The sequence below is a fragment of the Sus scrofa genome, chromosome 14 (assembly GCF_054392235.1).
Source record: "Sus scrofa isolate SSC_HxYL_T2T_F1_AM1 chromosome 14, Sscrofa_HxYL_maternal_Yorkshire_Landrace_v2.0, whole genome shotgun sequence".
In the NCBI taxonomy this organism is placed as follows: Eukaryota; Metazoa; Chordata; class Mammalia; order Artiodactyla; family Suidae; genus Sus; species Sus scrofa.
The window spans coordinates 51,459,960-51,485,685 of NC_139396.1; the positions used below are offsets into that span (position 1 = coordinate 51,459,960).

Sequence of the window (25,726 nt, forward strand, 5' to 3'; positions counted from 1 at the left end):
CAGGAGCCCTCAGAGATCAAGAGGGGCCTGGGCCACTTACAAGCTTTAAGGTGGCTGGTAATATTAAAAAATAAAGAAATACCACTTTCTCATTACAGAACTTAAGGTATTCTTTAAATTTTTGCCCTTAACAAATAAACAATTTAATACCAAAGAATACAATTTATCTGGACTACTCATAATTATAAATTCTGTGATTTTTTTTTTTTGGGGGGTCTATTTAGGTCTGCAACTGAGCATATGGAGGTTCACAGGCTGGGGCTCACATTGGAGCTGTAGCTGCTGGCCTATACCACAACCAGAGCAACACAGGATCCGAGCCGCATATGTAACCTACACCACAGCTCATGGCAATGCCACTGAGCGAAGCCAGGGATCAAATCTGCGTCCTCATGGATGCTAGTCAGATTCATTTCCGCCGAGCCATGATGGGAACTCCTAAATTCTGTGATTTATAAATGCCATGAAACAGTAAGTCTGGCAATAGGATGCAAGCTACATAAAGAATGATTTAAAAAAAAAAAAAAAACTATTGACAAGTTTTTTTGAATATACGTAGAACTTCATCTGAAGAAAAGTCAAAAGCTTACATTTGAAGCCCTTTTTGAATAAGATCCCCAGAGAAGGCCCTGCCTTTCTAGCCCTAGAAAATACAAATCTTGTCTGGTCTCTTTTTCCTTTCTTTTAAAATACTTTTTTTCTAAATTAGAGAATTAAACATTACATTAACTTACTATAGCCTCTATAGAGGAATCCTAGGCTATAATACTGTGACAGATCATTTTGTACTTTCTCTTAAAGAAACTTCTGTTTACCAAGATCATCAATATTTTACCAAAAGCAAATTACTGAGAAGGAAAATCAAAGATAAAAAACTAACAGCAATTCTCTTCATCGAAGGCAGAGAATAAGGTTTCAAGCTGGGAGTGAGAATGGTAGAATAGCTATTAAAAGAAAAAAGTTAAACTATAGAAGAAAGTGCATGGAAAAGATCAGATAATCTCAACCTCAGCAGAGTGCTTAATTCAGAGATGGAGCATGAGAAGAGCATGAGATCAGGGAGGGACCCCAGAGGCTTGCTTGCTTCAATTCTATTGCTAATGTTTTATTTCCTAAGCTGGTGGTGGACATTCTTTGCTTTGTTTGTTTGCTTGCTTGCTTTTTAGGGCCATACCTTCGGCATAAGGTTCCCAGGCTAGGGGTCTAATGGGAGCTACAGCTACCAGCCACAGCCGTAGCCACAGCAGACAGGAGCCGCATCTGCAACCTACACCACAGCTCATGGCAATGCTGGATCTTTAACCCGCTGAGCAAGGCCAGGGAGCAAACCCACAACCTCATGATTCCTAGCTGCACCACAACAGGAACTCCTCTTTGCATCATTTTATACATACCTGTATGTCCAAAATGTCAAGAGGAGCTATGAAAAGTTCAGTTTTGAAAATACTGACTTTAAGATGATGCCATGGGAATTCAGATGGAAATTTCCAGTAATAATCTGATAGAGAACCCGGATTCCCTAAGAAAGGGCTATATACATTTATAAAACATCTACCTTGTGGCCTCTTACAAAGCACTCAGTAAAAATTTTATGAATGAAAAAGGCCCACATCATAACCATTACCTTTTCAGAGGAGATCTTTGCTAGTAAATCTACTTGATATAAAGCAGTTCCATGTTCTTTCCTTGAACCAACACTTAGGTACCCACTTCCTGTGTCATCGCTTGTTAGTAGCTCAATATCACTCCACATGTTGCTGAGACTGTTTTCCTGAATCAGGAACCACTGCCTTCCCTGTGACAATATGTAAAATTAGAGTATAATTATACTGTTGCATAGAATCCAGTTCCTTGGAAAATGAAAAGGTTTTATCCAAAAAGACATATATATATATATATATATATATATACACATATACATACACACATAAAGACATATATATAAAAGCATATATATATAAAAATTTCTCTATGTTCTTGTTATGTCTGTGGTCACTAGACATTTTCATTTTTGATCAGTAGGATAAATGGGACTAGAACTATGACTGTTACTAGAGAAGAACATATTGGTTTACCTACACAAGCAAACAACTCTGATCTTACCATTGTGTCCTAGAGCTTCTGGTATTTTGGTTGTCTAGTTGAAACTATAGCAACTTTTCATTTGAAGTAAACCCCCCTTTTTTTTTTAGGGCTGCACCCACGGCATATGGAAGTTCTCAGGCTAGGGGTTGAATCGGAGTTATAGCTGCCAGCCACAGCCACAGCCACAATCCCAGATCCGAGCCACGTCTGTGACCTACACCACAGCTCACAGCAGCATCAGATCCTTAACCCACTGAGCAAGGCCAGGGATGGAACCCTCGTCCTCACGGTTAATAGATTTGTTCCCACTGTGCTACAACAGGAACTCCGTGAAATAATCCTTTCATCAGTATAGCATTAAATAATAAAGGCTCTTAAGTCAGACTGTCTGGGATAACTCAGGACACTAAGGTTCCAGATGAACTTAAAAAAACAGGATCAGGTCTGAAATGACCAAAGAGTTATTTGTAATCTTTTTTTTTTTTTTTTTTTTGTCTTTTTACCATTTCTTGGGCCGCTCTCGCAGCATATGGAGGTTCCCAGGCTAGGGGTCGAATCGGAACTGTAGCCACCGGCCTACGCCAGAGCCACAGCAACTCGGGATCCGAGCCGTGTCTGCAACCTACACCACAGCTCACGGCAATGCCAGATCGTTAACCCACTGAGCAAGGGCAGGGACCAAACCCGCAACCCCATGGTTCCCAGTCGGATTCGTTAACCACTACGCCACGACGGGAACTCCAGGAGCTTTTTTAAATATAGGAAAAGAGGGAGAGTTCTCTGGTGGTCTAAGTGGGTAAAGGGACGGGTGGATGGATGATTGGAGGATGAATGGATAAATGAGTGAGGAATGGAGGAAGGGATGGACAGCTGGGATGAATGGGTAGATGGATAGATGGATGGATGGATGGACAGACAATCACTGCTTCTCCTGGTGCCCCCGCCACTGGCAGCTGGCATTGGGTTTTCCACTTTCTCCTTCCCAACACTCTCCAAGTCTCTTCCCTGTCCCCAGATGCCTAGGCCTCCCCAGATTCATTTCTGTGGGGTCAGTGGCCTCCACTACTCTTCCTTCCCTCCCACCTCCCAGTGAGATGCTACTCTGGTGTTTTCTGATTCCTCTGGCCACCCCCTTAGGAGTCTGGGCCCCTTGCTTTGCACCCCCCATCTCCATCCCCACATTCTCAAGAGATTCAGCCAACTGCACCTCTGCCACTTGTCACTCATTCCCCAGCACCGTGACAACCCACTCATTCCATCAGCAGCGTTTATTGAATGTCTACCACATCCCAGAAGCTCTGCCAGCTACTTCCCTTGGGATACAACAGGGAACAAACAGACAACAAGCCCTATCTTCATGGAATTGAGTCTGATGAGGAAGGAGACAGTCAACAAGCAAGCCTTCTCTGGGTCTCCCAGCCCCTTTGTTGGGCTGCTCCCTTGCATGTTATTCTCCCTTAAATATCATCCTTGAAACTCTCATCAGGTGTCTCTGGATCTCCTTGCCCCGCCCCCACCCCCCCACCCCCACCCCCCCCCCCCGGCTGTGCCCCCAAGTGTCCCTCCTAGTCTCCCTCAAGGATCTGGGCATTCTGTTCTCCCTAGTTCCTAGGCTAGGGGTTGAATTGGAGCTACAGCTGCCAACCTACACCACAGCCACAGCAACGCAGGATCTGAGCCTTTTCTGTGACCTACACCACAGCTCACAGCAACGCCAGATCCTTAACCCACTAAGTGAGGCCAGAGACTGAACCAGCATCCTCACTGACACTAGTTGGGTGCTTAACCCACTGAGCACAATGGGAACGCCCAAGAAAAGAGTTCTTAATAGAAGTGTAAACAGGAGTACAGAAACAACGCATATTAGAATAAACAAGAGCTTTAATGGCTATGTTTGGGTGGTAGTTGGGAGGAGATGGGAAGGAAAGGTTGGAGTGAAAATTTTCATGGGTCTCAGTGTCCTATCTCTGTAAAAATAGTTAAATAGTGTCAGCCTCCCAGGTCTGTCACACTCAACTCTTTCAACAACTGTTTATTGAATGCCTAATACATACCAGTCACTGTTCTAGGAGCTGAGAATACAGTATGAAATTTATATTCTCACAGGAAGGACATACAAAAATAAAATATACTGCGGTATTGAGTAGGCAATGAAGAGTGAATGAATCACTCTTTTAATCTACACAACAACCCACTTTACAGCTGAGAAACATGAGTCAGGGACTAAGTAAATGGCCAAGGTCACCTAAAGCGAATTGATGATGTAGCTATACTCATCTGCGAATTTGTAGACTCAAATTCACACCAGCTGTTAACTATTATACTGCATAATTACAAAGAGTGTACAAAAGAAGGGGGGGAGGAACGCCTAAGAAGGACCTGTTTGGCAACTGTAGACATGTGGGCAGAGACCCTAATACCAAGAAGTCAACTATGCAAAGCTCAGGGGGAACAAAGATGCAGGCCCGGTGCAAAGGCTCAGAGGATGGACTGAGTTTGGGGCGGCTGCCAGGCCTGAGCAAGAATGGAAAAGTGCGGGAACTAGATAGGTGGAGCTAAGTGAATCCCCAATCTCAAGACTGGGTTAAATCCTCAGTGCTAGGGAGGGAAAGATGACCAGGAACGTGATTTTATTAACGATTTGAGATTACACTGGCTGCCGGGTGAAAAGATGAACGAATTAGGCAAAAACAGTTTCAGCAAGGCCTTCAGGCCGTAAATGCTCTCAGCTGGACACCGGGGCCAGCAAGAACCCAATCTCTCTCCCGCCAGCGTCTAGTGGGGAAAACACCCCGGACTGAGCTGAGGCCTCTGCTACTTCAACATAAGCCCACCCCCCGCAAGCTACAACAGCGCGGTTCCCCCTCCTCACCCGCAATTGAAGAAACTAAAGAACAGTCAAGTTTACAGCCCCTCTTCGGACACCCACAGCGGCTCCTAGACGCGTCAGGGCCCATCCCACAGGTTTAAATTGGCGGGAGATCACCAAGCCCAACCCCTTTTACGGCAGCCAGCGGAGGCCAAGATTGCTTAAGAATCGAAATAGGAAGTCGCCCCACCCTAAATTCCACCGGTTCCGAGAACCAGGAAACTGCATTCTAGGGTGTGTTCTTGGCCCCGCCCCATCCCTGGCCTTACACGCCCCCTTCAAAAGAACAACCAATCACCGTTGAACAGCGTTGCTACAGAAACTCATCACCACCCCTTTTCCTCCCAGCAGGCTGTGCGACGCGCCGGGCCTTAGCCCGTTTGTGCCATCCGGGTCTCTCGTTCGAGCGATTCAGTCTGTGGCGAATCGTCTAGGCGGCCGGTACTGTGGGAAGCGGCAAGTGGAGGCGCCGCTCCAGCGGCCAGGACTGTGGACTATGGCGGTAGGTGCCGAATCTGAGTTTAAAGTCAGGGATGTTTCTCTGCTACTGTCCGAAGAAGGGATGAAGGGCTCCCAGAGCTGTTGTCCGAGCTTGTGTGTGGACAAAATGGCGCCGCGGCCTTCTTCTGCGCCCGCCATCATGGCTGCCTCCTTTAGGGAGGGGGAAGTGAGGCGGTGTCGTTGGGGGTGGGGAGCCGCAGGGAGTGTCTTTTTTTTCCAGAACTTTCCTCATCTCTTTCCCAGCTGTGTGTTCTTTTTGGCCCACCGAACTGACTGCAGTTTAGCTTAGTCTAGTGATTTATATTGAATTTTGTTAGGGCTTAGGCATTTATATGTTCGCGGTGGGACCTGGAGTCGTCCGTGAAAAGTGTTGGGTCATAAAGGCGGTGCCTGTAAGGGATAGAAACGTGGGGGGCGAGCGGTCTTGTAGCGTTTTTGTTTTTAGTTTTTTCCTTTTTTGCCTGAGTGCTAGGAGGCGATTCCAGTTGCATAATTTCCGTTAGTGTTCCATCTGTGTACTTTAGTTTATTCCTTAGCAGCTAGATAACGTGTTTCTGGAAGGGAGTAAAAATTCGATTTAATTAAGAGAAGATTTTGGCACTACGAATTCTGATTGATGCTCTGTTTCCGAAGTGGCTTTCGATGCCGTCATTTTGAAGTCTGAGAAACATAATCCAGCCCTGTCGCTGACGTTGTTACTTTAAACTTAAGAGTTCTTCATTGGCCCATTTAATTTTAAATGGAGAGTACGGTTCTTAAATCACCACTTTCGAAAAATAAACCTTCTTTGGGTATAAGATGTCCAGTCCTGATAGATCACATTATTGTGTGATTACTTCCTTTTACTTATCCTGTTAAAAGAAAAATGCGAGAATTTTGTATTCTTTTTCCATTGACTAAAAAGTTGTATTTTCTTGTTTTTGGAAATGAAGCATAAGTAAAACCTTGTAGCTCATCCTAATCACTGGAGTACCTGGAATTTAGAAATCATGGAAGATCCTCCCTCCTCCCATGCCCAGTTGATTTGATTTAGAACCCCTTTTTTTATTAACCGATTTAGAACTAGTTTGAAATCGCTTGGCAGGCTATTTGTGCAGCTAGTCGATGGGGTGTTTTTCTTTGTTTAAATCGTGTTTGGGGCCTCTTAATCTACTTTAAAGAATAGTATTATTTTATTTGGGCTCAAATATTTTTTAAAAACAGTTCAAGCATTTGTTTCTGCAGTGCCTCCTTCAGTAAAAAAAAATCCCCTGGAGAAGTGGCCTACTATTAAATCCAGTGTACCTTCTTTGCACTGGAAAGAGATTCCTATGCTATGTCTTGAGTGTTATCAGGGTTTTAAAGAAGACGTAATTTTTTTAAAAACATGGTGTTTTTCTAATAGAGCACATGCTGGAATGGAGAGCATTTTTGCATTTAGCCTTTAAGATTTGCTTGTAGGTCCTTCCTCAGTTGAAATCTTAGGCATTTTCAAAGAAGTTTTCATACTTAATCGATTTTACCTGGATACTTTTTGATATGCTACCATAAGTAATAAAAGTCTTGCTTGGGCTAAGTGGCCACTTATTCATGTCTTTTTAGTGATATAGTGGTTTTTGTTTTCCTATAGTATTTCTTAACAGATGAAAATGTTTAGTGTAAGTTATTGCAGAGTGCTTTCTCCTAAGTCAAGAGTATTTGACTTCCCTATTTCGGGGCTTCTGTGATGTTAAGCATGTAGTTAAAGTATTAACTGAAAACTTAACTGACTGGGCTAGTCGCTGACATTTCCATGGGAAGGTTTTTGACTCTAGTCATGATGTCTGTAAAAGTGAATGGAGATATGCTGGTGATTCAGGAAAGCTGCATCTGTTGGGCAGAAAAGTGGCCTGCCCAGAGATGATAACAGTGCATAACGTTTTTGCTACTCTTTTGCTAAGTGTAACTTTACCAACACATAGTCTTTGTAGTCCTTAAGAATAGTGGTGAGAACAAGAATGAAAGAAAAATGACCAATGTTAGTTTTGAAAATCAAAGTCATCTTTAGTTGTGTGATACAGTATCGTGTATTAATAGTAGAAAGCAAGCGGTTCCCTTCGTGGTTCAGATTCTGACTAGTATCCATGAGGATATGGGTTCGATCCCTGGCCTTGCTCAGTGGGTTAAGGAACCGACGGTCGCTGTGACTGTGGTGTAGGTTCCAGGCACGGCTCAGATCCTGCGTTGCCGTGGCTCTGGCCTAGGCCTGCAGCTGTAGTTCTGGGTCGACCTGGAAACTTCCATATGCTGCGGGAGCGGCCCTAAAAAATGTGCGCGCGCACACACAACAGTAGTAGACAGCAAAGAAAGTACCATCTTAAGTGAGTCAGCTAATGTTGCTGGATCTCATCTGTAAAATCAGAAAGTTGAGTTTGAGTCTAAGGAATGAGAGCCTTTCAGCACAAAAATTTTACGATTCCACAAATCACCCATACATCCGAAAACCAGAGAAGCATGTATGCTTGAATGAGCCTCCACTATAGTTAGTTGCTTCCTCCTGTATCTTACCTGTTTTTTGGTAACATTGTTGGAGGCTCAGCACATACTTTGTCTTTCATTTTAACTAAGTTGTTAATCCTCCCTTATTTGTTATTTTTGAAGTCTTGCCTCATTGGGTGCATTTTTGACCCTCAGAAGATAGTTATTGGATGGATAGATAACACCTTTCATACTTCATTTGTTAAAATACTCATTTAGATAACTTGGTGTTTTCTGGACTATTCAAGGGAAGAAGTTCAGTATTCCTCCTACTGAAAATGTGTAGTGATTCACTATTTATCCAATCAGATTTTTTCTGTAAAGAGCAAGTTAGTAAATATTTTTGGCCTTGTGGACTACATATACAGTCTCTGTCGCATTCCTTACTTGCTTGTTTTAACAACCCTTTTAAAAATGTAAAACCATTCTTAGCTGAAAGGCTACGGCTTGCCAACTCATGGCCTAAGTAATGAACTCACCAGGAATACCGACTATTTTCACATTTGCTCTCTGGTCAGATGGGTCACCACAGTCCACTTTCCACATATGATTGAAACTTTGCTTCACATTTTTTCAGAACCTGACTTGCGAACATTCAGGTTCTAGTTTCTTTTTGAGCCTTTTTTCCTGTGATTCATTTAAATCAATTTCTTCCTTTGTGGTACTCTGTAATTTGTAATTTGGACCACACAGTTCTGCAGATACACAAATACTTTTTTTTAAATGGAAAACTCATGACTGGAATTGATTTCTTGATTTTTTTTTTGATTGATTTCTGCGCTGAATACTATGTTATGATCAAAGCAGGTGAAATTGCCTTTTGTAACTGGAAAACAACGGATACTTAGATGAAGGAACCTGCTCTCTTAGGTAACCTTAATCAGGTCTCTGGGAAAGAGTGTATATGCTTGGCTATTTTAATTTTTTAAAAATTTATGTTGTGATAATTTATAAAATGCTTTAAAGTAGAAAACTTAATGTTTCCATAGCCCAGAGCATATGTGAGGAGAGGCAGACCATTTTTGCTGCAGCACTGTGCCAAGGGGCTTTCATTAAAGAGGGTTAATGAAATTAAGATTGGGTTCTCAGATAGGTAAGTTAATTTTCTGTTTATTCTTTTACAGTAGTTTAGAAGCAGTCCCTGTGCTTTTTAAGATTTTTACAGTCTTGAGTCTGTTTTAACTTTCAATAGCGCATTTAAAATGCCTTTTTAATGTATGCCAATTTAAAATACAAGTATTGGTAAATTCAGCTAAATTAATGTCACAAATCTAAAATGGACACAGTTCCCACTGTGGCGCGATGGGATTGGCATTGTTTCTAGAGGGCCAGGACGCAGGTTCCATCAGCCCAGCGCAGTGGGTTGAAAGGATCGGGCATTGCTGCAGCTGCAGGATAGGTCACACCTGCAGCTCAGATCTGATCCCTGACCTGGGAACTCCATATGCCACTGGGTGGCCAAAAAGTAAAAAATAAAATGGACTCTATTTTTTATGCTTGAATATTTACTGGAAATACTTGAGGCCCTTGTTTTCCCCTTCCCCCGTTGTAAAGTGTTAAACAGGGAGCACCTGTCCTGGTTCAGTGGAAAAGAATCTGACTGGTATCAATGAGGATGCAGGTTCGATCCCTGGCCTCGCTCAGTGGTTTAAGGATCCAACGTTGCAGTGAGCTGTGGCGTAGGTTGCAAACTCGGCTCAGATCTGGCATTGTTGTAACTGTGGCGTAGGCCACCACTGGCTACAGCTCCGATTGGACCCCTAGCCTGGGATCCTCCATATGTCGAGGGTGCAGCCTTTAAAAAATGACAAAGTTAAATATATATTCATCCAATTACATTTGTCTTTTTGTTATTGGTTTAGTCATTTCAATTTATTCAGGTCTGCTTATCAAATAGAAGCCTATTTAGCTACTTGAAAATTAGCTGTTGTGATTATTTTCATTAATTTTGTAAAGATCAAGGATGATTATCTTTCCTCTCTTCCCACTCTTTTAAGAAATTGGAAGCATTTTAAATGCAATCAAGAATTTACAGTCATATTTTTCTCTAAACCTTTAGGCTAGTGATACAGAACGAGATGGACTAGCCCCAGAAAAGACATCCCCAGATAGAGAGAAGAAAAAAGAGCAGTCGGATGTATCTGTTTCTCCTAGAGCCTCAAAACATCATTATTCAAGATCACGATCAAGGTCAAGAGAAAGAAAGCGAAAGTCAGGTATGAATTGCTGGAAATGGTACCACTTCCAGCATTTTTATAGTCTATGTAGAAATGTGTATAAGATATAAATTCATTTTGCTGGTATTATTAATATGTGTTATTCCAGGTGAGAAATGGATAGTGAAAGTGCATTGGTAACTTTCAGGAGAATTTTTCAATTTCGAGGAATACAGATGTTCTAATACAGGAATTTTATAACTTGTCAAGGACAAAATGTATGTTTAGTGTCACAGTAACTATTTGGTTAGCCCTCAGATGTTTATTATCCTTTCAACATTGGTAAGACAGTATTTCGAAAGATGTAGTCTAGGCAGTAGTGTGTTCCAGACTTACTTAATGTCTTTGACATAAGTTACAAGAACACTTTTAACCTTGTTTTTCTTTTTAACTTTTAACATTAAGTTAAACATTATATAACATTAATATTTCTGAAAGCATGAGTTTTGGTGTTTTAAAATGCTCCTTATTTGGTAATTTTAAAAAAGAGAGTTCCTTTTGTGGCTCAGTGGTAAGAAACCCAGCTAGTATCCATGAGGCTGCGTGTTTGATCCCTGGCCGTGCTCAGTGGGTTAAGGATCTGATGTTGCCTTGAGCTGCAGTGTAGGTCACAGACGTGGCTCATATCCTGCATTGTTTTGGCTGTGGCATAAGCTGGCAGCTGCAGCTCTGGTTCAACCCCTAGCCTGGGAACTTCCACATGCCTAGTTGTGGCCCTAAAAAGACCCTCTCTTCCCCCAAAAAAAGATAAGAAAAACTAGACTAGGAGTTTCTGCTGTGGCACTACAGGATCAGCAGCATCTCTGGAGCTCTGGGACACAGGTTCAGTTCTCAGCAAAGTGGGTTAAGGCTCTCGTGTTGCCCAAGCTGTGGCATGGGTCACACCCTGGCCTGGGAACTCCATATGCCTTTGGGGCAGCCAAAAATTAAAAAAATAAAAAAGGAAGCTAGGCTGATGTGGTATAGAAAGCATGATGTATTGCTGAGGAATCAATAATAAATAAAGTAGTTAAAGAGAAGTAGAAAAGAAGTGAGTTTAAAAGTTTCAGGACCTGAGTTCTAGTTTTTTATTCTTCACTCCCACAGACAAGCATCTACAAAATGGTTGACTAAACTAAAACATCCGTTTGGGAACTTAAAGTACACCAAATATAATTAAACCTGTTTTTCTCTTGCTTTTTTGTTCCTATTTTTAATTGTTTTCCTCTAATACCCTTTGTAAAGATGAGCCCAGTCATGTTTTGTAAAATACTAAGAATCTGTGACCCCCCCCCAAAAGACAGTATCTGTCATATGTCATGGAATGTGGACTTGTCTTGGAACCCTTTTTGCTTAATTACTTGATTATGTTGTGGTTTTCTCAGATTGCTTAATTTGTTTCAAATATGTGCGGTATTAATACAGTAGAATAAGCACCCTGCCTCCTCCCATAAAAAAATAGGCTATAGAAGATAACTGGTAAATAGATTCTTTAGTTAACCAAGTGGACAGAAATGTTATATTTATGAGTTTTGGACTTTGAGATTCTAAAAGGTATGATTCTGTACCTTTATTTAATGGTGAATTTTTGTGTGTTTACAGATAATGAAGGAAGAAAACACAGGAGCCGGAGCAGAAGCAAAGAGGTAATTAAAACTTTTAGTGAATAGGCACTTTAAAATACTTATTAAGTATCTGGTAGAAATGTTTGTATGAATATATATTTTCAAGGTAAGTACCAAACTTGAAATTTAAAAGGTTTAATTGAGTTATAAAATAAGCATGATTTGGATTCATCGTTTTTCAAGAAGATAGTTATTTATATGAAAAGTTCATTCAACAACTATTAATTATATTGTGTTGTGAAAATATTCACAATAAAAATTTCATGTGAAGAATATAATTGGTTTTTTAGGTCTGTCTCACAGAGCTTCCATTAATCTGAGGTCCCGAGTCTCCTTATGCCTGACGACTGCTCAGAATTTTTAAAAAGCAATCATCTTTAAGTAGAAATACTCTAGATAGCTATGGGCTGCTTTTTCTTTATGGAAGATAACAAGAGTCATTTTCATTAGTAAACTGGTTTGATTGCTAATAGTTGTGTTGAATTTTGAAATAAAAGTGTCAGGAATAGTTGGAAAGGTGGCGATGACAGCAAAACTTGAGGATAAAGGCAGCAGCTGTATTGCAGAGGAGTTGACTTGCCCACCTGAGAAGACAAGGAATGAGCCAACAAAGGAAGAGAAGTAGCAGCCAAAAAGGGAGAAGTCTCATGGGGGCTGGGCAAGGGACTCCTGAAACAAACTTGGCAGGGACTTCACCTCTTCCCCTAATGGAAGCTCTGTTAAATTTTTAATTTAGGAGAGTTTTTGTGAAAATGACTATTTTGTTTAGCTCACATGATAACATTTCTATAATAAATCATACTCAGCGTGCTAATGCGCGAAGAGACTGAACTGAAGACGCTGCAGACTCAGATAGCAAAATAATAAGCCTACTTCATGATAAGGTAACTATTAGCATTCAAACTCCTATTTCCCTTAAGTATATCATATTAAATCAGTTAAGGGTTTAATGGTTGGTTTTTGTTTTTGTTTTTTTTAAATAATAATAGTAATGTTATGTATGGAAAACTGGTTTGAAATAAACTCAAACTTTTGGAAGCTTAACCACTTAAAACTTTTCCAGTTTGCCACTATATGGCAAAATCAAGGAAATATTTTTTTATAAGCTCATTATAGAGAACTGGCATTGAAACTAAAATTTAGCTGTGTCTCCATGTCTCTTATTTTTATGCAAAATAATAAATTACATACTATGATCCTTGTCAGATGTATCATTATGCATGTTCCAAAATATTTGACCAAGTTTTTTAAGAAAAGTTAATTTTAAGTGGACAGAAATATGTTAAGGTCTGTTTTGGGAACTATGAGATAAATGTTGTGTTGTGGAAAACGGTGGCCTGAGCATCAGAAGAACATGGGATCTGGGTTCAACTCTCCTCTAATATGTAGCTTTGTGGCTTCAGATCTTAATTTAGTCATATATAAAGTAAAGGGAGTAAGAGGATCTGAATTTCTTTTCAGCTTTAAAATTGAGATTCTTAAATGTCCAAGATTTTAAGCTTTAGCTATGAGATGGATTCAACAAATCTTAATGTGGGGAAATCTAATGTTAAGCACTTCCTGATTCAGTATGTGAGTGTAGGATGGAGACTTGATTATACAGTTAATTTTAGCTCAGTCTCTGAATTGCATTTGTTGTGAAAGCGAAAGCCTTGGTTTTTATGGTCCTTCAGAATATGGGGAAAGTATGTGTTATACAATGGTACAGGGATTGATTATGTTATATGTAGTTTATTTCATAAAAATAAAGATGTGGTTGCCATTTTCTACCCTAGGTACATGAAATGTAATAGAACTCCAAGCCTGTTGGGATATTGCAAGATGAAAAGTGATTGCTTCACAGTTTAGACATTGGGAGAAAAATCAAGAGCCGTCTTGTAGAAAGGATGTGGCAGTATAGTTATAAAAAAGGACACTTCAACTCTGTAAAGTAATCAAAATTGTAGAAAGTATTAATACTTAGATTTACTTAGCTACCTAATTGGAAATGCATTTTCTGGTGCATTTCTTCGTGTCCTTATCTCTGTTATTGTTAACTTTTTAACTCATTACTGTGTACTTTGGATTTAGAAGTTGATGTATATACATGGTCTGTTTCTAAAAGGTTTGTGGAAAAATTGAAACAATTTTGATACATATTACTTCCCTTATTCTTTTAGATTAAAAAAATCAGGGATTTCTCTTTCTGAAGTAATGGTTTTTCAATATTATTTCAGCATTGAAAGTCGTTGTTTTAATTGTACTGAAAATATTTTGGGGTGGAGACTGCATTTTGGGGGTTTATACAGGAAAAAATAATTAGTGATATATATACATCTGCAACATTTGGGTGATCTGAATGAAACTAGATCTTTTTTTAATTTGCGACACACTCCTAAGGTTACTAATGTTGCATCACAACATTTTTGCTACTGATACCCATACTAACTCTCTTTGTTGCACTATTTTCCTGAAAGAACCAACTTCTTCTTAAAACAGGCAAGAAGACATGAATCCAAAGATAAATCCTCTAAGAAACATAAGTCTGAGGAACATAATGACAAAGAACATTCTTCTGATAAAGGAAGAGAGCGGCTAAATTCATCTGAAAATGGTGAGGACAGACACAAACGAAAGGAAAGAAAGTCATCGAGAGGCAGAAGTCATTCAAGGTCTAGGTCTCGTGAAAGGTAAGTGGTTTTTCTAAGTTATGGCCTTCTAAAGAACTCCTAAATTACAGAATGCTTTGCATTAACTGAGCAACACCCAAAGAAATCTTAGAAAATGATAACTTTTTGTTAATGTGACCCATTTGTTTGTCCACTGATATGACTAGTATCTGAAGTCTTCTGGGTTTTGCTTTCTGATGAAGGCAGAAATAGTGTCCAAAACTGGGGAATGAGGGATGGTTTTAAGTATTCAGTTAGAAATTATATTTCTCTTAACTTTCTGATTTGTTTGTTTCTTAGAGTGAAAAAAATTATTTCTGAACTGCATTCATATAGTTTTCCAGTATAACAATCCCTTTGTATTGCTAATGCAGGATTTGTTTGCTGCTAAACTCTAATCTAGGTTTTCTTAAAGTATAGGTTGAAAAGATTTTTTTAGAAACTAGGTAATAGTTCAGTGTTTTGTGACATTTTAAGAAGCCAGTGTTTATATTTGGAGGTTTGGTGGGGCAGGTATGTGTATGATAGCAGATTTGATGAAAGTTTTTCAGGAGTAGAATAACTTCATTGTTATTCTTTAAAATAGTTTGGTAAGACAATAGACTTTATTAAACAGAATCTTGGGTTAGAGTACTTTGCATTTTTGATAGGTTATCACTTTACGGAGTTCCCTAGGAAGCATCATCAAACAAGATCAAAAGTCTGTTTTTTGCTTATAACTCTTTCCATTAGAAACCTCAGTTATCCTTTCTCTACAGACCAGAGTCATTGATTGCCTGTCCTGATTGCATATGCTATAGATAATTTGTAATGTCTGTAATGGAAGACACAGTTCTAAGTAACTACAAATTTGTGTGCTTTAATTTCAGGCGTCATCGTAGTAGAAGCAGAGAGCGGAAGAAGTCAAGGTCCAGGAGTAGGGAGCGGAAGAAATCAAGATCCAGAAGCAGAGAGAGGAAGAAATCACGATCCAGAAGCAGGGAGAGAAAACGTCGTATCCGATCTCGTTCCCGCTCAAGGTCGAGACACAGGCATAGAAGTAGAAGCAGGAGTAGGACGAGGAGTAGAAGTCGGTAGGTATCCATCTCTAATTAAATCAAATAGGCCCCTTACAGGGTCTGTTGGGTCAGGCTTAGAGAGGTTAAGTAACTTGCCCAAGAAGCCCAGCTCTTAAATGGTAAAACCAGGACCTAGTCCCAAATGTGTCTGAAAGCCAAGTCAGGTGTACATAACCCACCATACTGGATAATACTGGTTATACTGTGTCAAATGCTCAAAAAGATAATAAATTCAAACTTTGATTAGAAGGATGCTTTAATTTGTTGGGACACAAAGTGCAGTAAAGAGCCTTTAATTACAGGAGTTCCCACTGTGTCACAGTGGGATAAGAATCTGACTGCAATGACTTGGGTCGCTGTGGATGCACAGTGGATTAAAGTATCCAGTATCTGGTGTTGCTGCAGATGGGGTTCAGTTTCAATCGCTAGCCCAGGAACTTCCATATGTCAAGGGTGTGGCTGTTTTTTTGTTTTGTTTTGTTTTGTTTTGTTTTTTTTGCTATTTCTTGGGCCGCTCCCGCGGCATATGGAGGTTCCCAGGCTAGGGGTCTAATCGGAGCTGTAGCCGCCGGCCTACGCCAGAGCCACAGCAACTCGGGATCCGAGCCACGTCTGCAACCTACAGCACAGCTCACGGCAACGCCGGATCCTTAACCCACTGAGCAAGGGCAGGGACTGAACCCGCAATCTCATGGTTCCTAGTCAGATTGTTAACCACTGCGCCATGACGGGAACTCCTGTTTTTGTTTTAAGCATTTAATGATTAATACTTGGAGAATATGTTTATCCTCTACTAATGTAGTTATTAATTATGTATTTTACTATATTCACAGATACTGGTATTAAAGTAATGGAAAGGCTTTTTTTTAATTTATTGTTCCTTAAGTCAAACAGTCTATAAAAGACTGAAATATGGGTAAAAGTGGACCTACTCATAATAACCTAGTTTGTCACTTGTTTATTTTTTTCAACTTTTAGTATGTAATGTTGCCTAATTTGAACTTTAAAGTAAATGGTAATATCACCATTAATTACCATTTTTTTAAATTGCTATTTGGGCAAATCAGGTCATTATTTCTGGCATTTCTTGTTTTAACCACTGATAGCGATAACTTTTTATTCTGATTTTTACTTTGTTTTAGTGATTTATATCTTTTGGTTTTAAAACATTTACGAATTTTACATTAAAATACTAGGACCAGAAGTTCCTTTGTGACACAGTGGGTTAAGGAGCCAGTGTTTCCCCAGCTGTTGCACAGGTCACAACTGGAGTGCGGGTTCAGTCTCTGGCCTGGGCACTTCCACATGCTGTGGGTATGGCCAAAAAAAAAAAAATTTGTAGGACCATTTAACTTGTCGGATCCCACTACTAGGAATTTATCCAACATATTGTCCCACACAAGTGTAAATGTAGAAGGTCTTTGCAACAATGGGTGTAATAGCAGAAGATTGGAAGCAACATAAATGTTCATCTGAAATGGGTGGTTAAGCAAATTTATAGAAAACTAATCTTAAACGCAAGGAACTTGAGATGCTTGTGAAAGATGTAGGACAGAGGTGGAAAGGAAAGTTCAGAATGTATTTCCTATACTGTTTTAATTTCATATATATATAATTATGTAAATATAATTGGTCTTGACTGAATAATTATTACTTGGTATACTGAGACATGTAAAATATGGTTTATTAAAGAGATAGAAAGAAGAGAATTGAAAAACCAAGAAGATTTAGCAGAAGTTTGAGCCGAACTCCTAGTCCACCTCCCTTCAGAGGCAGAAACACAGCAATGGATGCACAAGAAGCTTTAGCTAGGAGGTGCGTATAATTTTTTATTTGATGCATTTTTTTTTCTCCTTTTCAGCTTGAGGTAGATACTCAATTGTGTGGATAAAGTATATGCTTTCCATCAGATGATAATTTAAATAATTAAATCTAGCCATGACTACTGTGGCACCCTTTGTGATACAGAACTACAATGAGTGGTTTGTTAATTTTTATCTTAAAACGTTAACTTATTTGCACAACTGGAAAGAGTTGTGCTTCTGCAACATTTCTTTTTTCTTTTGTCGTTAACTGATTTTTCTCAAATCCAGACTCCTAAATATTTTTAATTTACAATTGAAATTTTAAAAAAACCCTCTAAATCCGATTAAAGCACTGTTAATTTTTTCTCTCAAACTACTTTTTCTTTTACTCTCGTATTTCTTTAAGAAAACAAAGTCTCTGAAACAATAAGAAATCTGCTGATAAAGTTTTCTTATTTTGAAGGTTGGCAAATAATAAGCTAATTTATTTATTTGATCTTGTAAAGTTTACTGCTGATAGCAATAGTAAAGTCATTGTATTTTTAAATTTTCTAATGTTTCAAAGATGGGTAATTGTGGGACCACACACAGCAAGGCTATCTAGCTGAAATCTTCAAAACCATTGAAGGAATTGCCTCATAGAAGCAAGAAGTAAAGTCCAAGCCCTTGTTTGCAGGTTTTCCCATGTTCTGAAAACTAAAATCTCTTGATTTTGATATTTTTTTCTTTATGAAATTGAGTTTCTATTTTTTTTTTCATTACAAAAATACAGTTATCACAATGTAACCTGATGGGCTGCTGCCCTGCGAACCCAGCCTGGCAGAAACTCCAGCTGAACAGCAGCAGCAGCAAAGGTGTGAGCTCACCCCTCCTTCATTCCATTCACCCTAGTGAATGGTGTTGATTCCAAACCTGCAATGGCCATTTAAAATACACAACCAAGGAGTTGCCTCATGGCTTAGGGGGTTGGGGATCCAACATTGTCACTGCCGTGGCTCTGGTTATAGCTATGGCTTGGGTTTGATCCCTGACCCAGGAACTTCCACATGTCTCAGGCATGGCCAAAAAAATAATATACAGTATGCAGCCAATAGTACTCAATCATTTTCTTTCTGAAACTAAAATTAACAGAATTAGGAAGTAATTTTTCCACAGTATCTGAACTTACTCTTTAAGTGGTCCATTAGCTTTGATGAATTTTTTGAGTCTTAAAGTCTGTTCTTACTTTAAATTTATTGTGTCTTAATTTTTGAATTTTATTAAAGTTGAATCTGTAACTATCATTTACAACTTCGACTTAAAAAAGTCAACTTAGTGATTTCAGATGGCAGTACAAGGAGATACTCTATAATCTCAGAACACCAAAAATTTGAAGGGTGGTCTTTTGTTGCTAAACTACAGTTTGTAGACCATTTTTTGTTTGTTCCTTTTTGTTTTCGAATAGGGATGATTGTAAAACTGTTTTGGTTTTGGTTTTTTTGTTTGTTTTTTGTTTGTTTGTTTGTTTGTTGGTCTTTTTAGAGCCACATCCACAGCATATGGAAGTTCCCAGGCTAGGGGTCGGATCAGAAGCTACAGCTGCTGGCCTACACCACAGCCACAGCAGCTCGGGATCCAAGGCAAGTCTATGACCAACACCACAGTTTACGGCAACGCCAGATCCTTAACCCACTGAGCAAGGCCAGGGGTTGAACCCACATCCTCACAGATACTAGTTAGGTTTATTACTGCTGAGCCACAATGGGAACTCCTAGAAATGTTTTTTAAGTATCTGTGAACCTACATTTTAGTGTTAATCCTAGTCAGAAACTTTTATTTCTAAGGACAACGTCTGTACTGTTTCTTCCATATATGCACAATAGAAGTAAACAAAATTATAAATTATATATTTATTGTATGTGAATTTCAGCAATTTTTAAAGCAAATTTCAGTTTTCTACCACTGTATTTTACCCAGAGCGCCCCCTCCCCCTTTCCCCAAAAAACATTTCCCCCAATCCTTACCCCTTTATACCACATGCAAGGAGGGGGAGGGAGTGGCTTATGATTGGTAAATGAGAAAATCTTCTGAAGAAAAGTAATTTCTCTTTCAGGAACTCATTATGAAGATAACATTACTTATGATTTGCTGTGTAACAAGTAGATACTGACTTGATTAGCACATACAGCTTAGTACATGTATTAGTGAATTTAGTGTGAACTAGAATTCGTTTTTGTTTTGGGATGAATTTATGTTTCGTATTTCTAGTTCTTTGCTGATGATAAATTTCTTTTTCCCAAAAGTAATTTTCTAATACTGCGTTTTCTTCCCCCTGCTTTATTGGATAATAGAGAATGGCAGATAGAGTTTGCTTGCTTTTTAAATTTTTATTTTTGGCTTTTTAATTTTCATTAATTTAGAGACTAATTAAGTCTTTTTTAATATAAAAATTATCTGCATGTTCTGACCATCTTTATCCTATGTCAGCCTCCCTTAAAATGTGTTTAGGGGGAGTTCTCTTTTGGCGCAGTAGGTTAAGGATCCCATGTTGTTACTCCAGCAGCTCAGGTCACTGTTGTGGTAGTTTTAGTCCCTGGCCTGGGAACTTCCGTATGCCATAGGCCTGGCCAAAAATAAGCATTTAGGTAGTTCTGTAAATTATTGAATATACTCTTAGGATTTACTCAGCTCTAAGTATGTTTGCTTAGCGTGTCTCAATTTGCAACATTGAATTTTGTCTTTCTGTAACTAGCACTCATAAAGATTAATTTTTATTTAATGATTTTAATCATTCTCAGAGGGAACTATTATGAAAACTATTACAGTTGTTGGCTATTAATAAGTGAATTTTAAAATGTTTAAAATCCGTATTGGAGTATTACTTAACTGTGACTGATACCATCTTAAGAATGATTACCTTTTTTCCCCACATGTGGATAACAACTTAGAGGGGCATTAGAATAAACCTAATTTAAAATTCCATATAAAGTTTTTTGTGCCTACGCATGTATACATACAGTAATAAATGTTGGGTTTTGTTATTTTTAATTTATTTAAATTGTCTTTGACAGATTGGAAAGGGCAAAGAAATTACAAGAACAGCGAGAAAAGGAAATGGTTGAAAAACAAAAACAACAAGAAATGGCTGCAGGTAATTTTTTTCTTTATTATGGAAGTATAGCATTTCTTTGTAAAATATTAAGTTTAGAAAAGTAATAGGAAGACAATCACTTTTGCTCCATACTACCAATGATTATGCCGTAAACTTTTTAAAAATTATTATGAATGTTATTTTTAGTTACTTTTCCACCTTATAAAACCTTTATGCATGTATATTCTGATTTGGTCAGTGTGGATAATTTTGGCAAGTGAATAGTGACTCGTTCGTGTAGCACTTTAGGCATCACTGTATATGTCTTTAAGATCTTAGAAATGCAGTTTGTTAAAGATAACGAGTATGTATTGTCTCATTGGTTAAGAAACCAAGTTTTTAAACATAACACATGCATTATGTGAATGATTTAAAGGTGATCAGAGTGCGCTTGTATGAAGTGCAATTTGCAGGGTGGAAGTACCAAACTTGGCACTTAACTTTTATAGAACTTGGGTCTAGTATCTGTTAAATGTGCATACCTGTTTAATGATTTCAGATGTTTATATAAGTTTCAGTTGAGATGTTGTGTAAATCACTTTGTAAGGTGTAAAGAACTATACAAATGAAAGTTAACTTATTAGTTACAGTGACCATAGTTCATTTCCTTGGAAATCACACACCTTTTTACTATTTGCAGAATTCTCTTTACCCTTAGAGAAGTAAATGAAGTTTTAGTATATTTAAGGGATCATGTACAGAAATGTCTATTGATGAACACGTTAAATGTTCATTAAAATGTTGCCTTATAAGCTTATTAATACTAAGTTGGAGTTCCCTCGTGGTGGAGTGGGTTAAGGGTCCAGTGTTGTCACTGCAGTGGCTCAGGTCAGGGTTTGATCCCTGGCCCTGGAACTTCCACATGCTGTGAGTATGGCTATAAAACAGTTGCCTTTTTTTTTTTTTTTTTTTTAATACTTGATGAAAATATCCTGCCTTTTTGATTAGTAGCTCTTATATATAAATAATGTATTAACATAAATCAGGAGGTTTTAGTTAAAATCCATAATTATCTTTAGCAGCTGCAGCTACGGGAGGTTCTGTTCTCAATGTTGCTGCCCTGTTGGCTTCAGGAACACAAGTAACTCCTCAAATAGCTATGGCAGCTCAAATGGCAGCCTTGCAGGCTAAAGCCTTGGCAGAGACCGGAATAGCTGTACCTAGCTATTACAACCCAGCAGCTGTGAATCCGATGAAATTTGCTGAACAAGAGAAGAAAAGGAAAATGCTTTGGCAAGGCAAGAAAGAAGGGGTAAGTTCTTTTGTTCCACTCTTTTGTCATTGATTGCTAATTAACAGTTGCTTATAAAAACAAATTTGGATTGGGAAAGGTTTGGTTTTATCTTTCTTCTGAGAACCTGTCTGGAGTAGTTTAATTTGCTGCAATTTAATTCAGAAAAAAATGCATGATCTGTATCAGTCTTTCAAAGAAAGCCATTATTGCCATGCATTTATTAAGGAGAAAGAGTTTGTTCCTTAGCTTGGTTTTTTATTTGAAGGAGTATTATACTTCTGTGCTTCATTTTGTAATAGAAAGCTTAAGATAACTATAAACTGTTGATAGAATGCTGTAAATGCTGTTGTTCTACTTAGGCTATATTATGGAGATAATATCCTCATAAAAGATACTTAAATTTGACATTCCCTAAGACTTTTGTGTTTCTTAACAGGACAAATCCCAGTCTGCTGAAATATGGGAGAAATTGAATTTTGGAAACAAGGACCAAAATGTCAAATTTAGGAAATTAATGGGTATTAAGGTGAGTTACACACTTTGTATTAAAATTCCTATTAATATTTTTAGGATGACATTTGTTCTCAACTTAAATGTTATTTCAGTGATATGTCAACTCTGGGTACTTTGTAATGCTTTTTTGTTTATGTTCTCTAGATTAAATTTCACAGAATTATTATTACTTAGTGTTTATATATTAGGTGAACTTAAAGATCATAAGTTTCTATTAGTAAAAATGAAATTGTGAAAAGGAATTAGTGAATATGCTTTTTTTAAAAAAAATCACTGCCCAGGAGTTCCCGTCGTGGTGCAGTGGTTAACGAATCCCACTACGAACCATGAGGTTTCGGGTTCGATCCCTGCCCTTGCTCAGTGGGTTAACGATCCAGCATTGCCGTGAGCTGTGGTGTAGGTTGCAGATGTGGCTCGGATCCTGCGTTGCTGTGGCTCTGGTGTAGGCCGGTGGCTATAGCTCCGATTGGACCCCTAGCCTGGGAACCTCCATATGCCGCGGGAGCGGCCCAAAGAAATAGCAAAAAAAAAAAAAAAAAAATCATTGCCCATTTAAGGTCAGCTATATTTGGTGGGGTAGGACCACCTTAATTTTTAATGTTTCAGGGAAGATTTTTGAAGATATAGAAAGTTGTGATTTGTTGAATAACGCATAACGATACTAGGTTTTATACAGCAACTTGGTATGGTACACAAATGTTCAGATATTGGTTACTGCTAGTGGAGTTGGCTTTTCATTAAAGAGATATTTGACTTAAACTAAGCCACACTAAGTTGGCTATTTTCAAACATGTCAGAGGACCTTTGTTGTTGCTTTCTTTGCACTATTCTTACAGCTACCTGCATGGCTCTTTCTTAGTTTTGGTTTCTGCTCAAATATCACTCTTAGAATCTTTGTCACCTGCCTTTTTAAAAACAGCAAGCACTCTACCCCCACTTTCTACTTTGCTTTTCTTTAAAAGGCATTTATCTGTACATTGTCTAGCATGTTGTACATGTTCTCTTCAGATGCCTACTGAAATGAAGTTGATTGTTGTTACATCCTGCTCTATCCCAATACCTAGAATGAACATTGCCTTGAATTCTGTAGCTGCTGAATGAATGTATGGAAGGAATGTATGAGGTCACATATATACTGCAAAAAAATGTGATCTACCAATACTTGTGAGAGAAGCACTTTTTATTCCTAGGTGAATTCATTTTAATAGTATGTTTTATATCTTATTTAGAGTGAAGATGAAGCTGGATGTAGCTCTGTTGATGAAGAAAGTTACAAGACATTGAAACAGCAGGAAGAAGTATTTAGAAATCTGGATGCTCAGTATGAAATGGCAAGATCACAAACTCACACACAAAGAGGAATGGGATTGGGTTTCACATCATCAATGCGAGGAATGGATGCAGTTTGAAGAAAATCACACTTAATATTGGGACTTTATAGACTTCTGGTTCTGATGTCAGGTCCTTGTTCACCAAACAGCTAGCATTCTAGCTTGCATGGGTGTTGCATTGACTTTAATTTATTGAAAAATACAATTTTTTGTAAATATCAGATCAGTGATACTGGTGTTAGTGTTGTAATCAGGTTAAACCCACTTCCATTAAACTTGACAGGATTATAGAAGGACAATATTTTTTAGTTCATGAATTCTACTTTTCAAATATATGAACGCTGCAGGTTGGGATAAAAATCTCATACATGGATTTTTGGTGTCCACTGTCTTGTGTACTTTTGTACTTAACCTTGTACAGTTATTTTCATCTCTTGAAACATGAAAGAAATGTTAATGTAGATGTTCTTTAGAAGATCTGGCCATTTGGTACATAATCCAGCACAAATAAGCTGGGTGGTGATGATAATAAAAATGGTTTTCTCAAAACTGGTGTTAATTTAAGTTACCTGGAATTCTTATTTGAATTTGTTTTATGATTTTTGTAGCATTTTGCAATTGCTATTAGAAGACACTGGCTTAGAAGTTCCTTTTTTTTTTTTTTTTTTAAGAACAATTAACTATGATACAGGCAATACCATGGTGAACAAAAATGTAAAAGGAAGTCGGGAGAAGTGAACAAACTTACTGAGTAATACTGTTTTCCTACTATAAGGGACAGAATTGGTGTACAGTATTTGTTAAATATTCCATGTTATTCAGGAAATAGATTAATACATTAAAGGGATGTAAGCACTTTTATTTTAATAAAGTGCCTTATAACAAGTTCTCTGTATGCCCTTTGCTCATTATCCCTTTTGAATTTTTCTCTACTATAAAGTACTAAAACAGTAGAAAATCACTTTGTCACTACGTTGAATAAATTTAGGGCATAAATTTGGAGGAGAGAGTACTACAAAATTTGAACTTAATTGGCTTTCATTACAACAAAGTCATAATTTCTAGCTTTCTGTAGGGAAAAAATCCTTTGAAAATAATCTCCACAATATAGTAGCACAATGCAGCAGCAGAAGTCTGCTCAATATGTTTAGTTTTCCTAGAGCACAATGATTCTCTGGAGAGATGGCTCTTCATGCTTCAGTGACAAAGTCATGTTTCTGGAGAAAAGATACCATGGTTTTCCATTTTGAAATCATCCCAAATTGAATTTTATGTTGAGCTAAAGGTTGAATTGGCTTCATTAAAATTTTTTTCATGGCTTGGAGTTCCCCGTCGTGGCACAGTGGTTAACAAATCGACCAGGAACCATGAGGTTGCTGGTTCCATCCCTGGCCTTGCTCAGTGGGTTAAGGATCCAGTGTAGCCGTGAGCTGTGGTGTAGGTTGCAGACTCGGCTCGGATCCTGAGTTGCTGTGGCTCTGGCATAGGCTGGCGGCTACAGCTCGGATTGAACCTCTAGCCTGGAAACCTCCATATGCTGTGGGAGTGGCCCTAGAAAAGACAGAAAAAAAATTTTCATGGCTTGTAATGCACTGTGGATATAAAAAGTAGGCATTAACTGCTACCTGTTTTTCTACAGTATTTTAGGATCTGGCAGTTCATTAGGGGTGATAGGGTCCATCCTGCATTCATCTAGAGTAGTAATTTTAAGAATTTTTGTAGCTAATTTTGATCCATTTATTATATCTAGAATAATTGAATAGGTAACTGGTATTTTTAGTTGAGATTTTACAAAATCCCAGTTGGGACTAGTTACATTTGAAGTTACCAATAGCTGGAGTTCTCTTTTGATGCAGTGTGTTAAAGATCTGGTGTTAACATTGCAGCAGCTTGGGTCTCTACTGTCCTGTGGTTTTGATCTCATGCCTGGGAATTTCCACAAGCTGGGGGTTGGGGGGGTGGTCAAGAAAGTTAACAGTAGCCACCATGTGGCCAGGGGCAACCATCCTGGACCTTGCAATTTAGAGGTAGGCGTATGGGCAATTGTTAACTTGTATAATTAAACTTCAAGAAGCAGTTATTAGAGGCCTGGGGCCTGGGAAGTTAACAGCTTGGCTCAATTGGAAATGAGTTTCAGTTTATAGGGAAGATACTTCACAGTTTTTATGTGCTTAAACTTTTTCCTAGCTGCTATGAAAGCTGTGCTTTCAGTTTCAAAGTCTCATATTCCATGATG

The 25,726-nt window shown here is 38.4% G+C and overlaps 2 protein-coding genes across 17 annotated transcripts in view; one reads left to right on the plus strand and one right to left on the minus strand.

Moving 5' to 3' along the window:
• KNTC1 (kinetochore associated 1) overlaps positions 1-5,566 on the minus strand; it is an 88,670-nt gene extending 83,104 nt beyond the window's left edge. For 7 of the 9 annotated variants that reach the window (XR_002338925.2, XR_014827219.1, XR_014827218.1 and 4 more), the window contains exons 1-2: positions 4,958-5,058; positions 1,625-1,795 (exon numbers count right to left, since the gene is read on the minus strand). Coding sequence is in view for 4 of the 9 variants with exons in the window: in XM_021074083.2 (XP_020929742.1) it covers positions 1,625-1,753 (129 nt within the window). In the remaining 5 variants the exon portion in view is untranslated. Of the gene's footprint in view, positions 1-1,624; positions 1,796-4,957; positions 5,059-5,252 lie in introns of those variants that run through there. The other 2 variants (XM_084995980.1, XM_084995979.1) reach the window with 1 other exon arrangement.
• Positions 5,355-24,375, plus strand: RSRC2 (arginine and serine rich coiled-coil 2). Of its 8 annotated transcripts, none has more exons than XR_014827304.1 (11): positions 5,355-5,456; positions 10,011-10,167; positions 11,749-11,792; positions 14,228-14,440; positions 15,289-15,492; positions 17,170-17,292; positions 18,055-18,136; positions 20,333-20,412; positions 21,432-21,664; positions 22,083-22,172; positions 23,389-24,375. XR_014827304.1 is itself a non-coding variant. In XM_005670609.4 (11 exons), exons 4-11 carry the CDS (start codon positions 12,648-12,650, stop codon positions 23,566-23,568), a joined length of 1,131 nt encoding a protein of 376 aa, XP_005670666.1. In that variant the 5' UTR covers positions 5,355-5,456; positions 10,011-10,167; positions 11,749-11,792; positions 12,578-12,647; the 3' UTR covers positions 23,569-24,375. The 8 variants fall into 8 exon arrangements, 7 of the variants coding, with proteins under 7 accessions (XP_005670666.1, XP_084852385.1, XP_084852384.1 ...); XM_005670609.4 differs by lacking the exon at positions 18,055-18,136 and adding an exon at positions 12,578-12,655; XM_084996259.1 differs by lacking the exon at positions 18,055-18,136 and adding an exon at positions 12,578-12,655 and having other exon boundaries at positions 21,435-21,664.
• The last annotated feature ends 1,351 nt before the right edge of the window (positions 24,376-25,726 follow it).

Bases quoted from the DNA above. Each gene is read 5' to 3' on its own strand.
- RSRC2 (XM_013982805.3), top strand. The intron at 10,168-11,748 runs GTATGAATTGCT...GTGTGTTTACAG, and splicing joins AGAAAGAAAGCGAAAGTCAG to ATAATGAAGGAAGAAAACAC. The intron at 15,493-17,169 runs GTAGGTATCCAT...GGTTTATTAAAG, and splicing joins AGGACGAGGAGTAGAAGTCG to AGATAGAAAGAAGAGAATTG.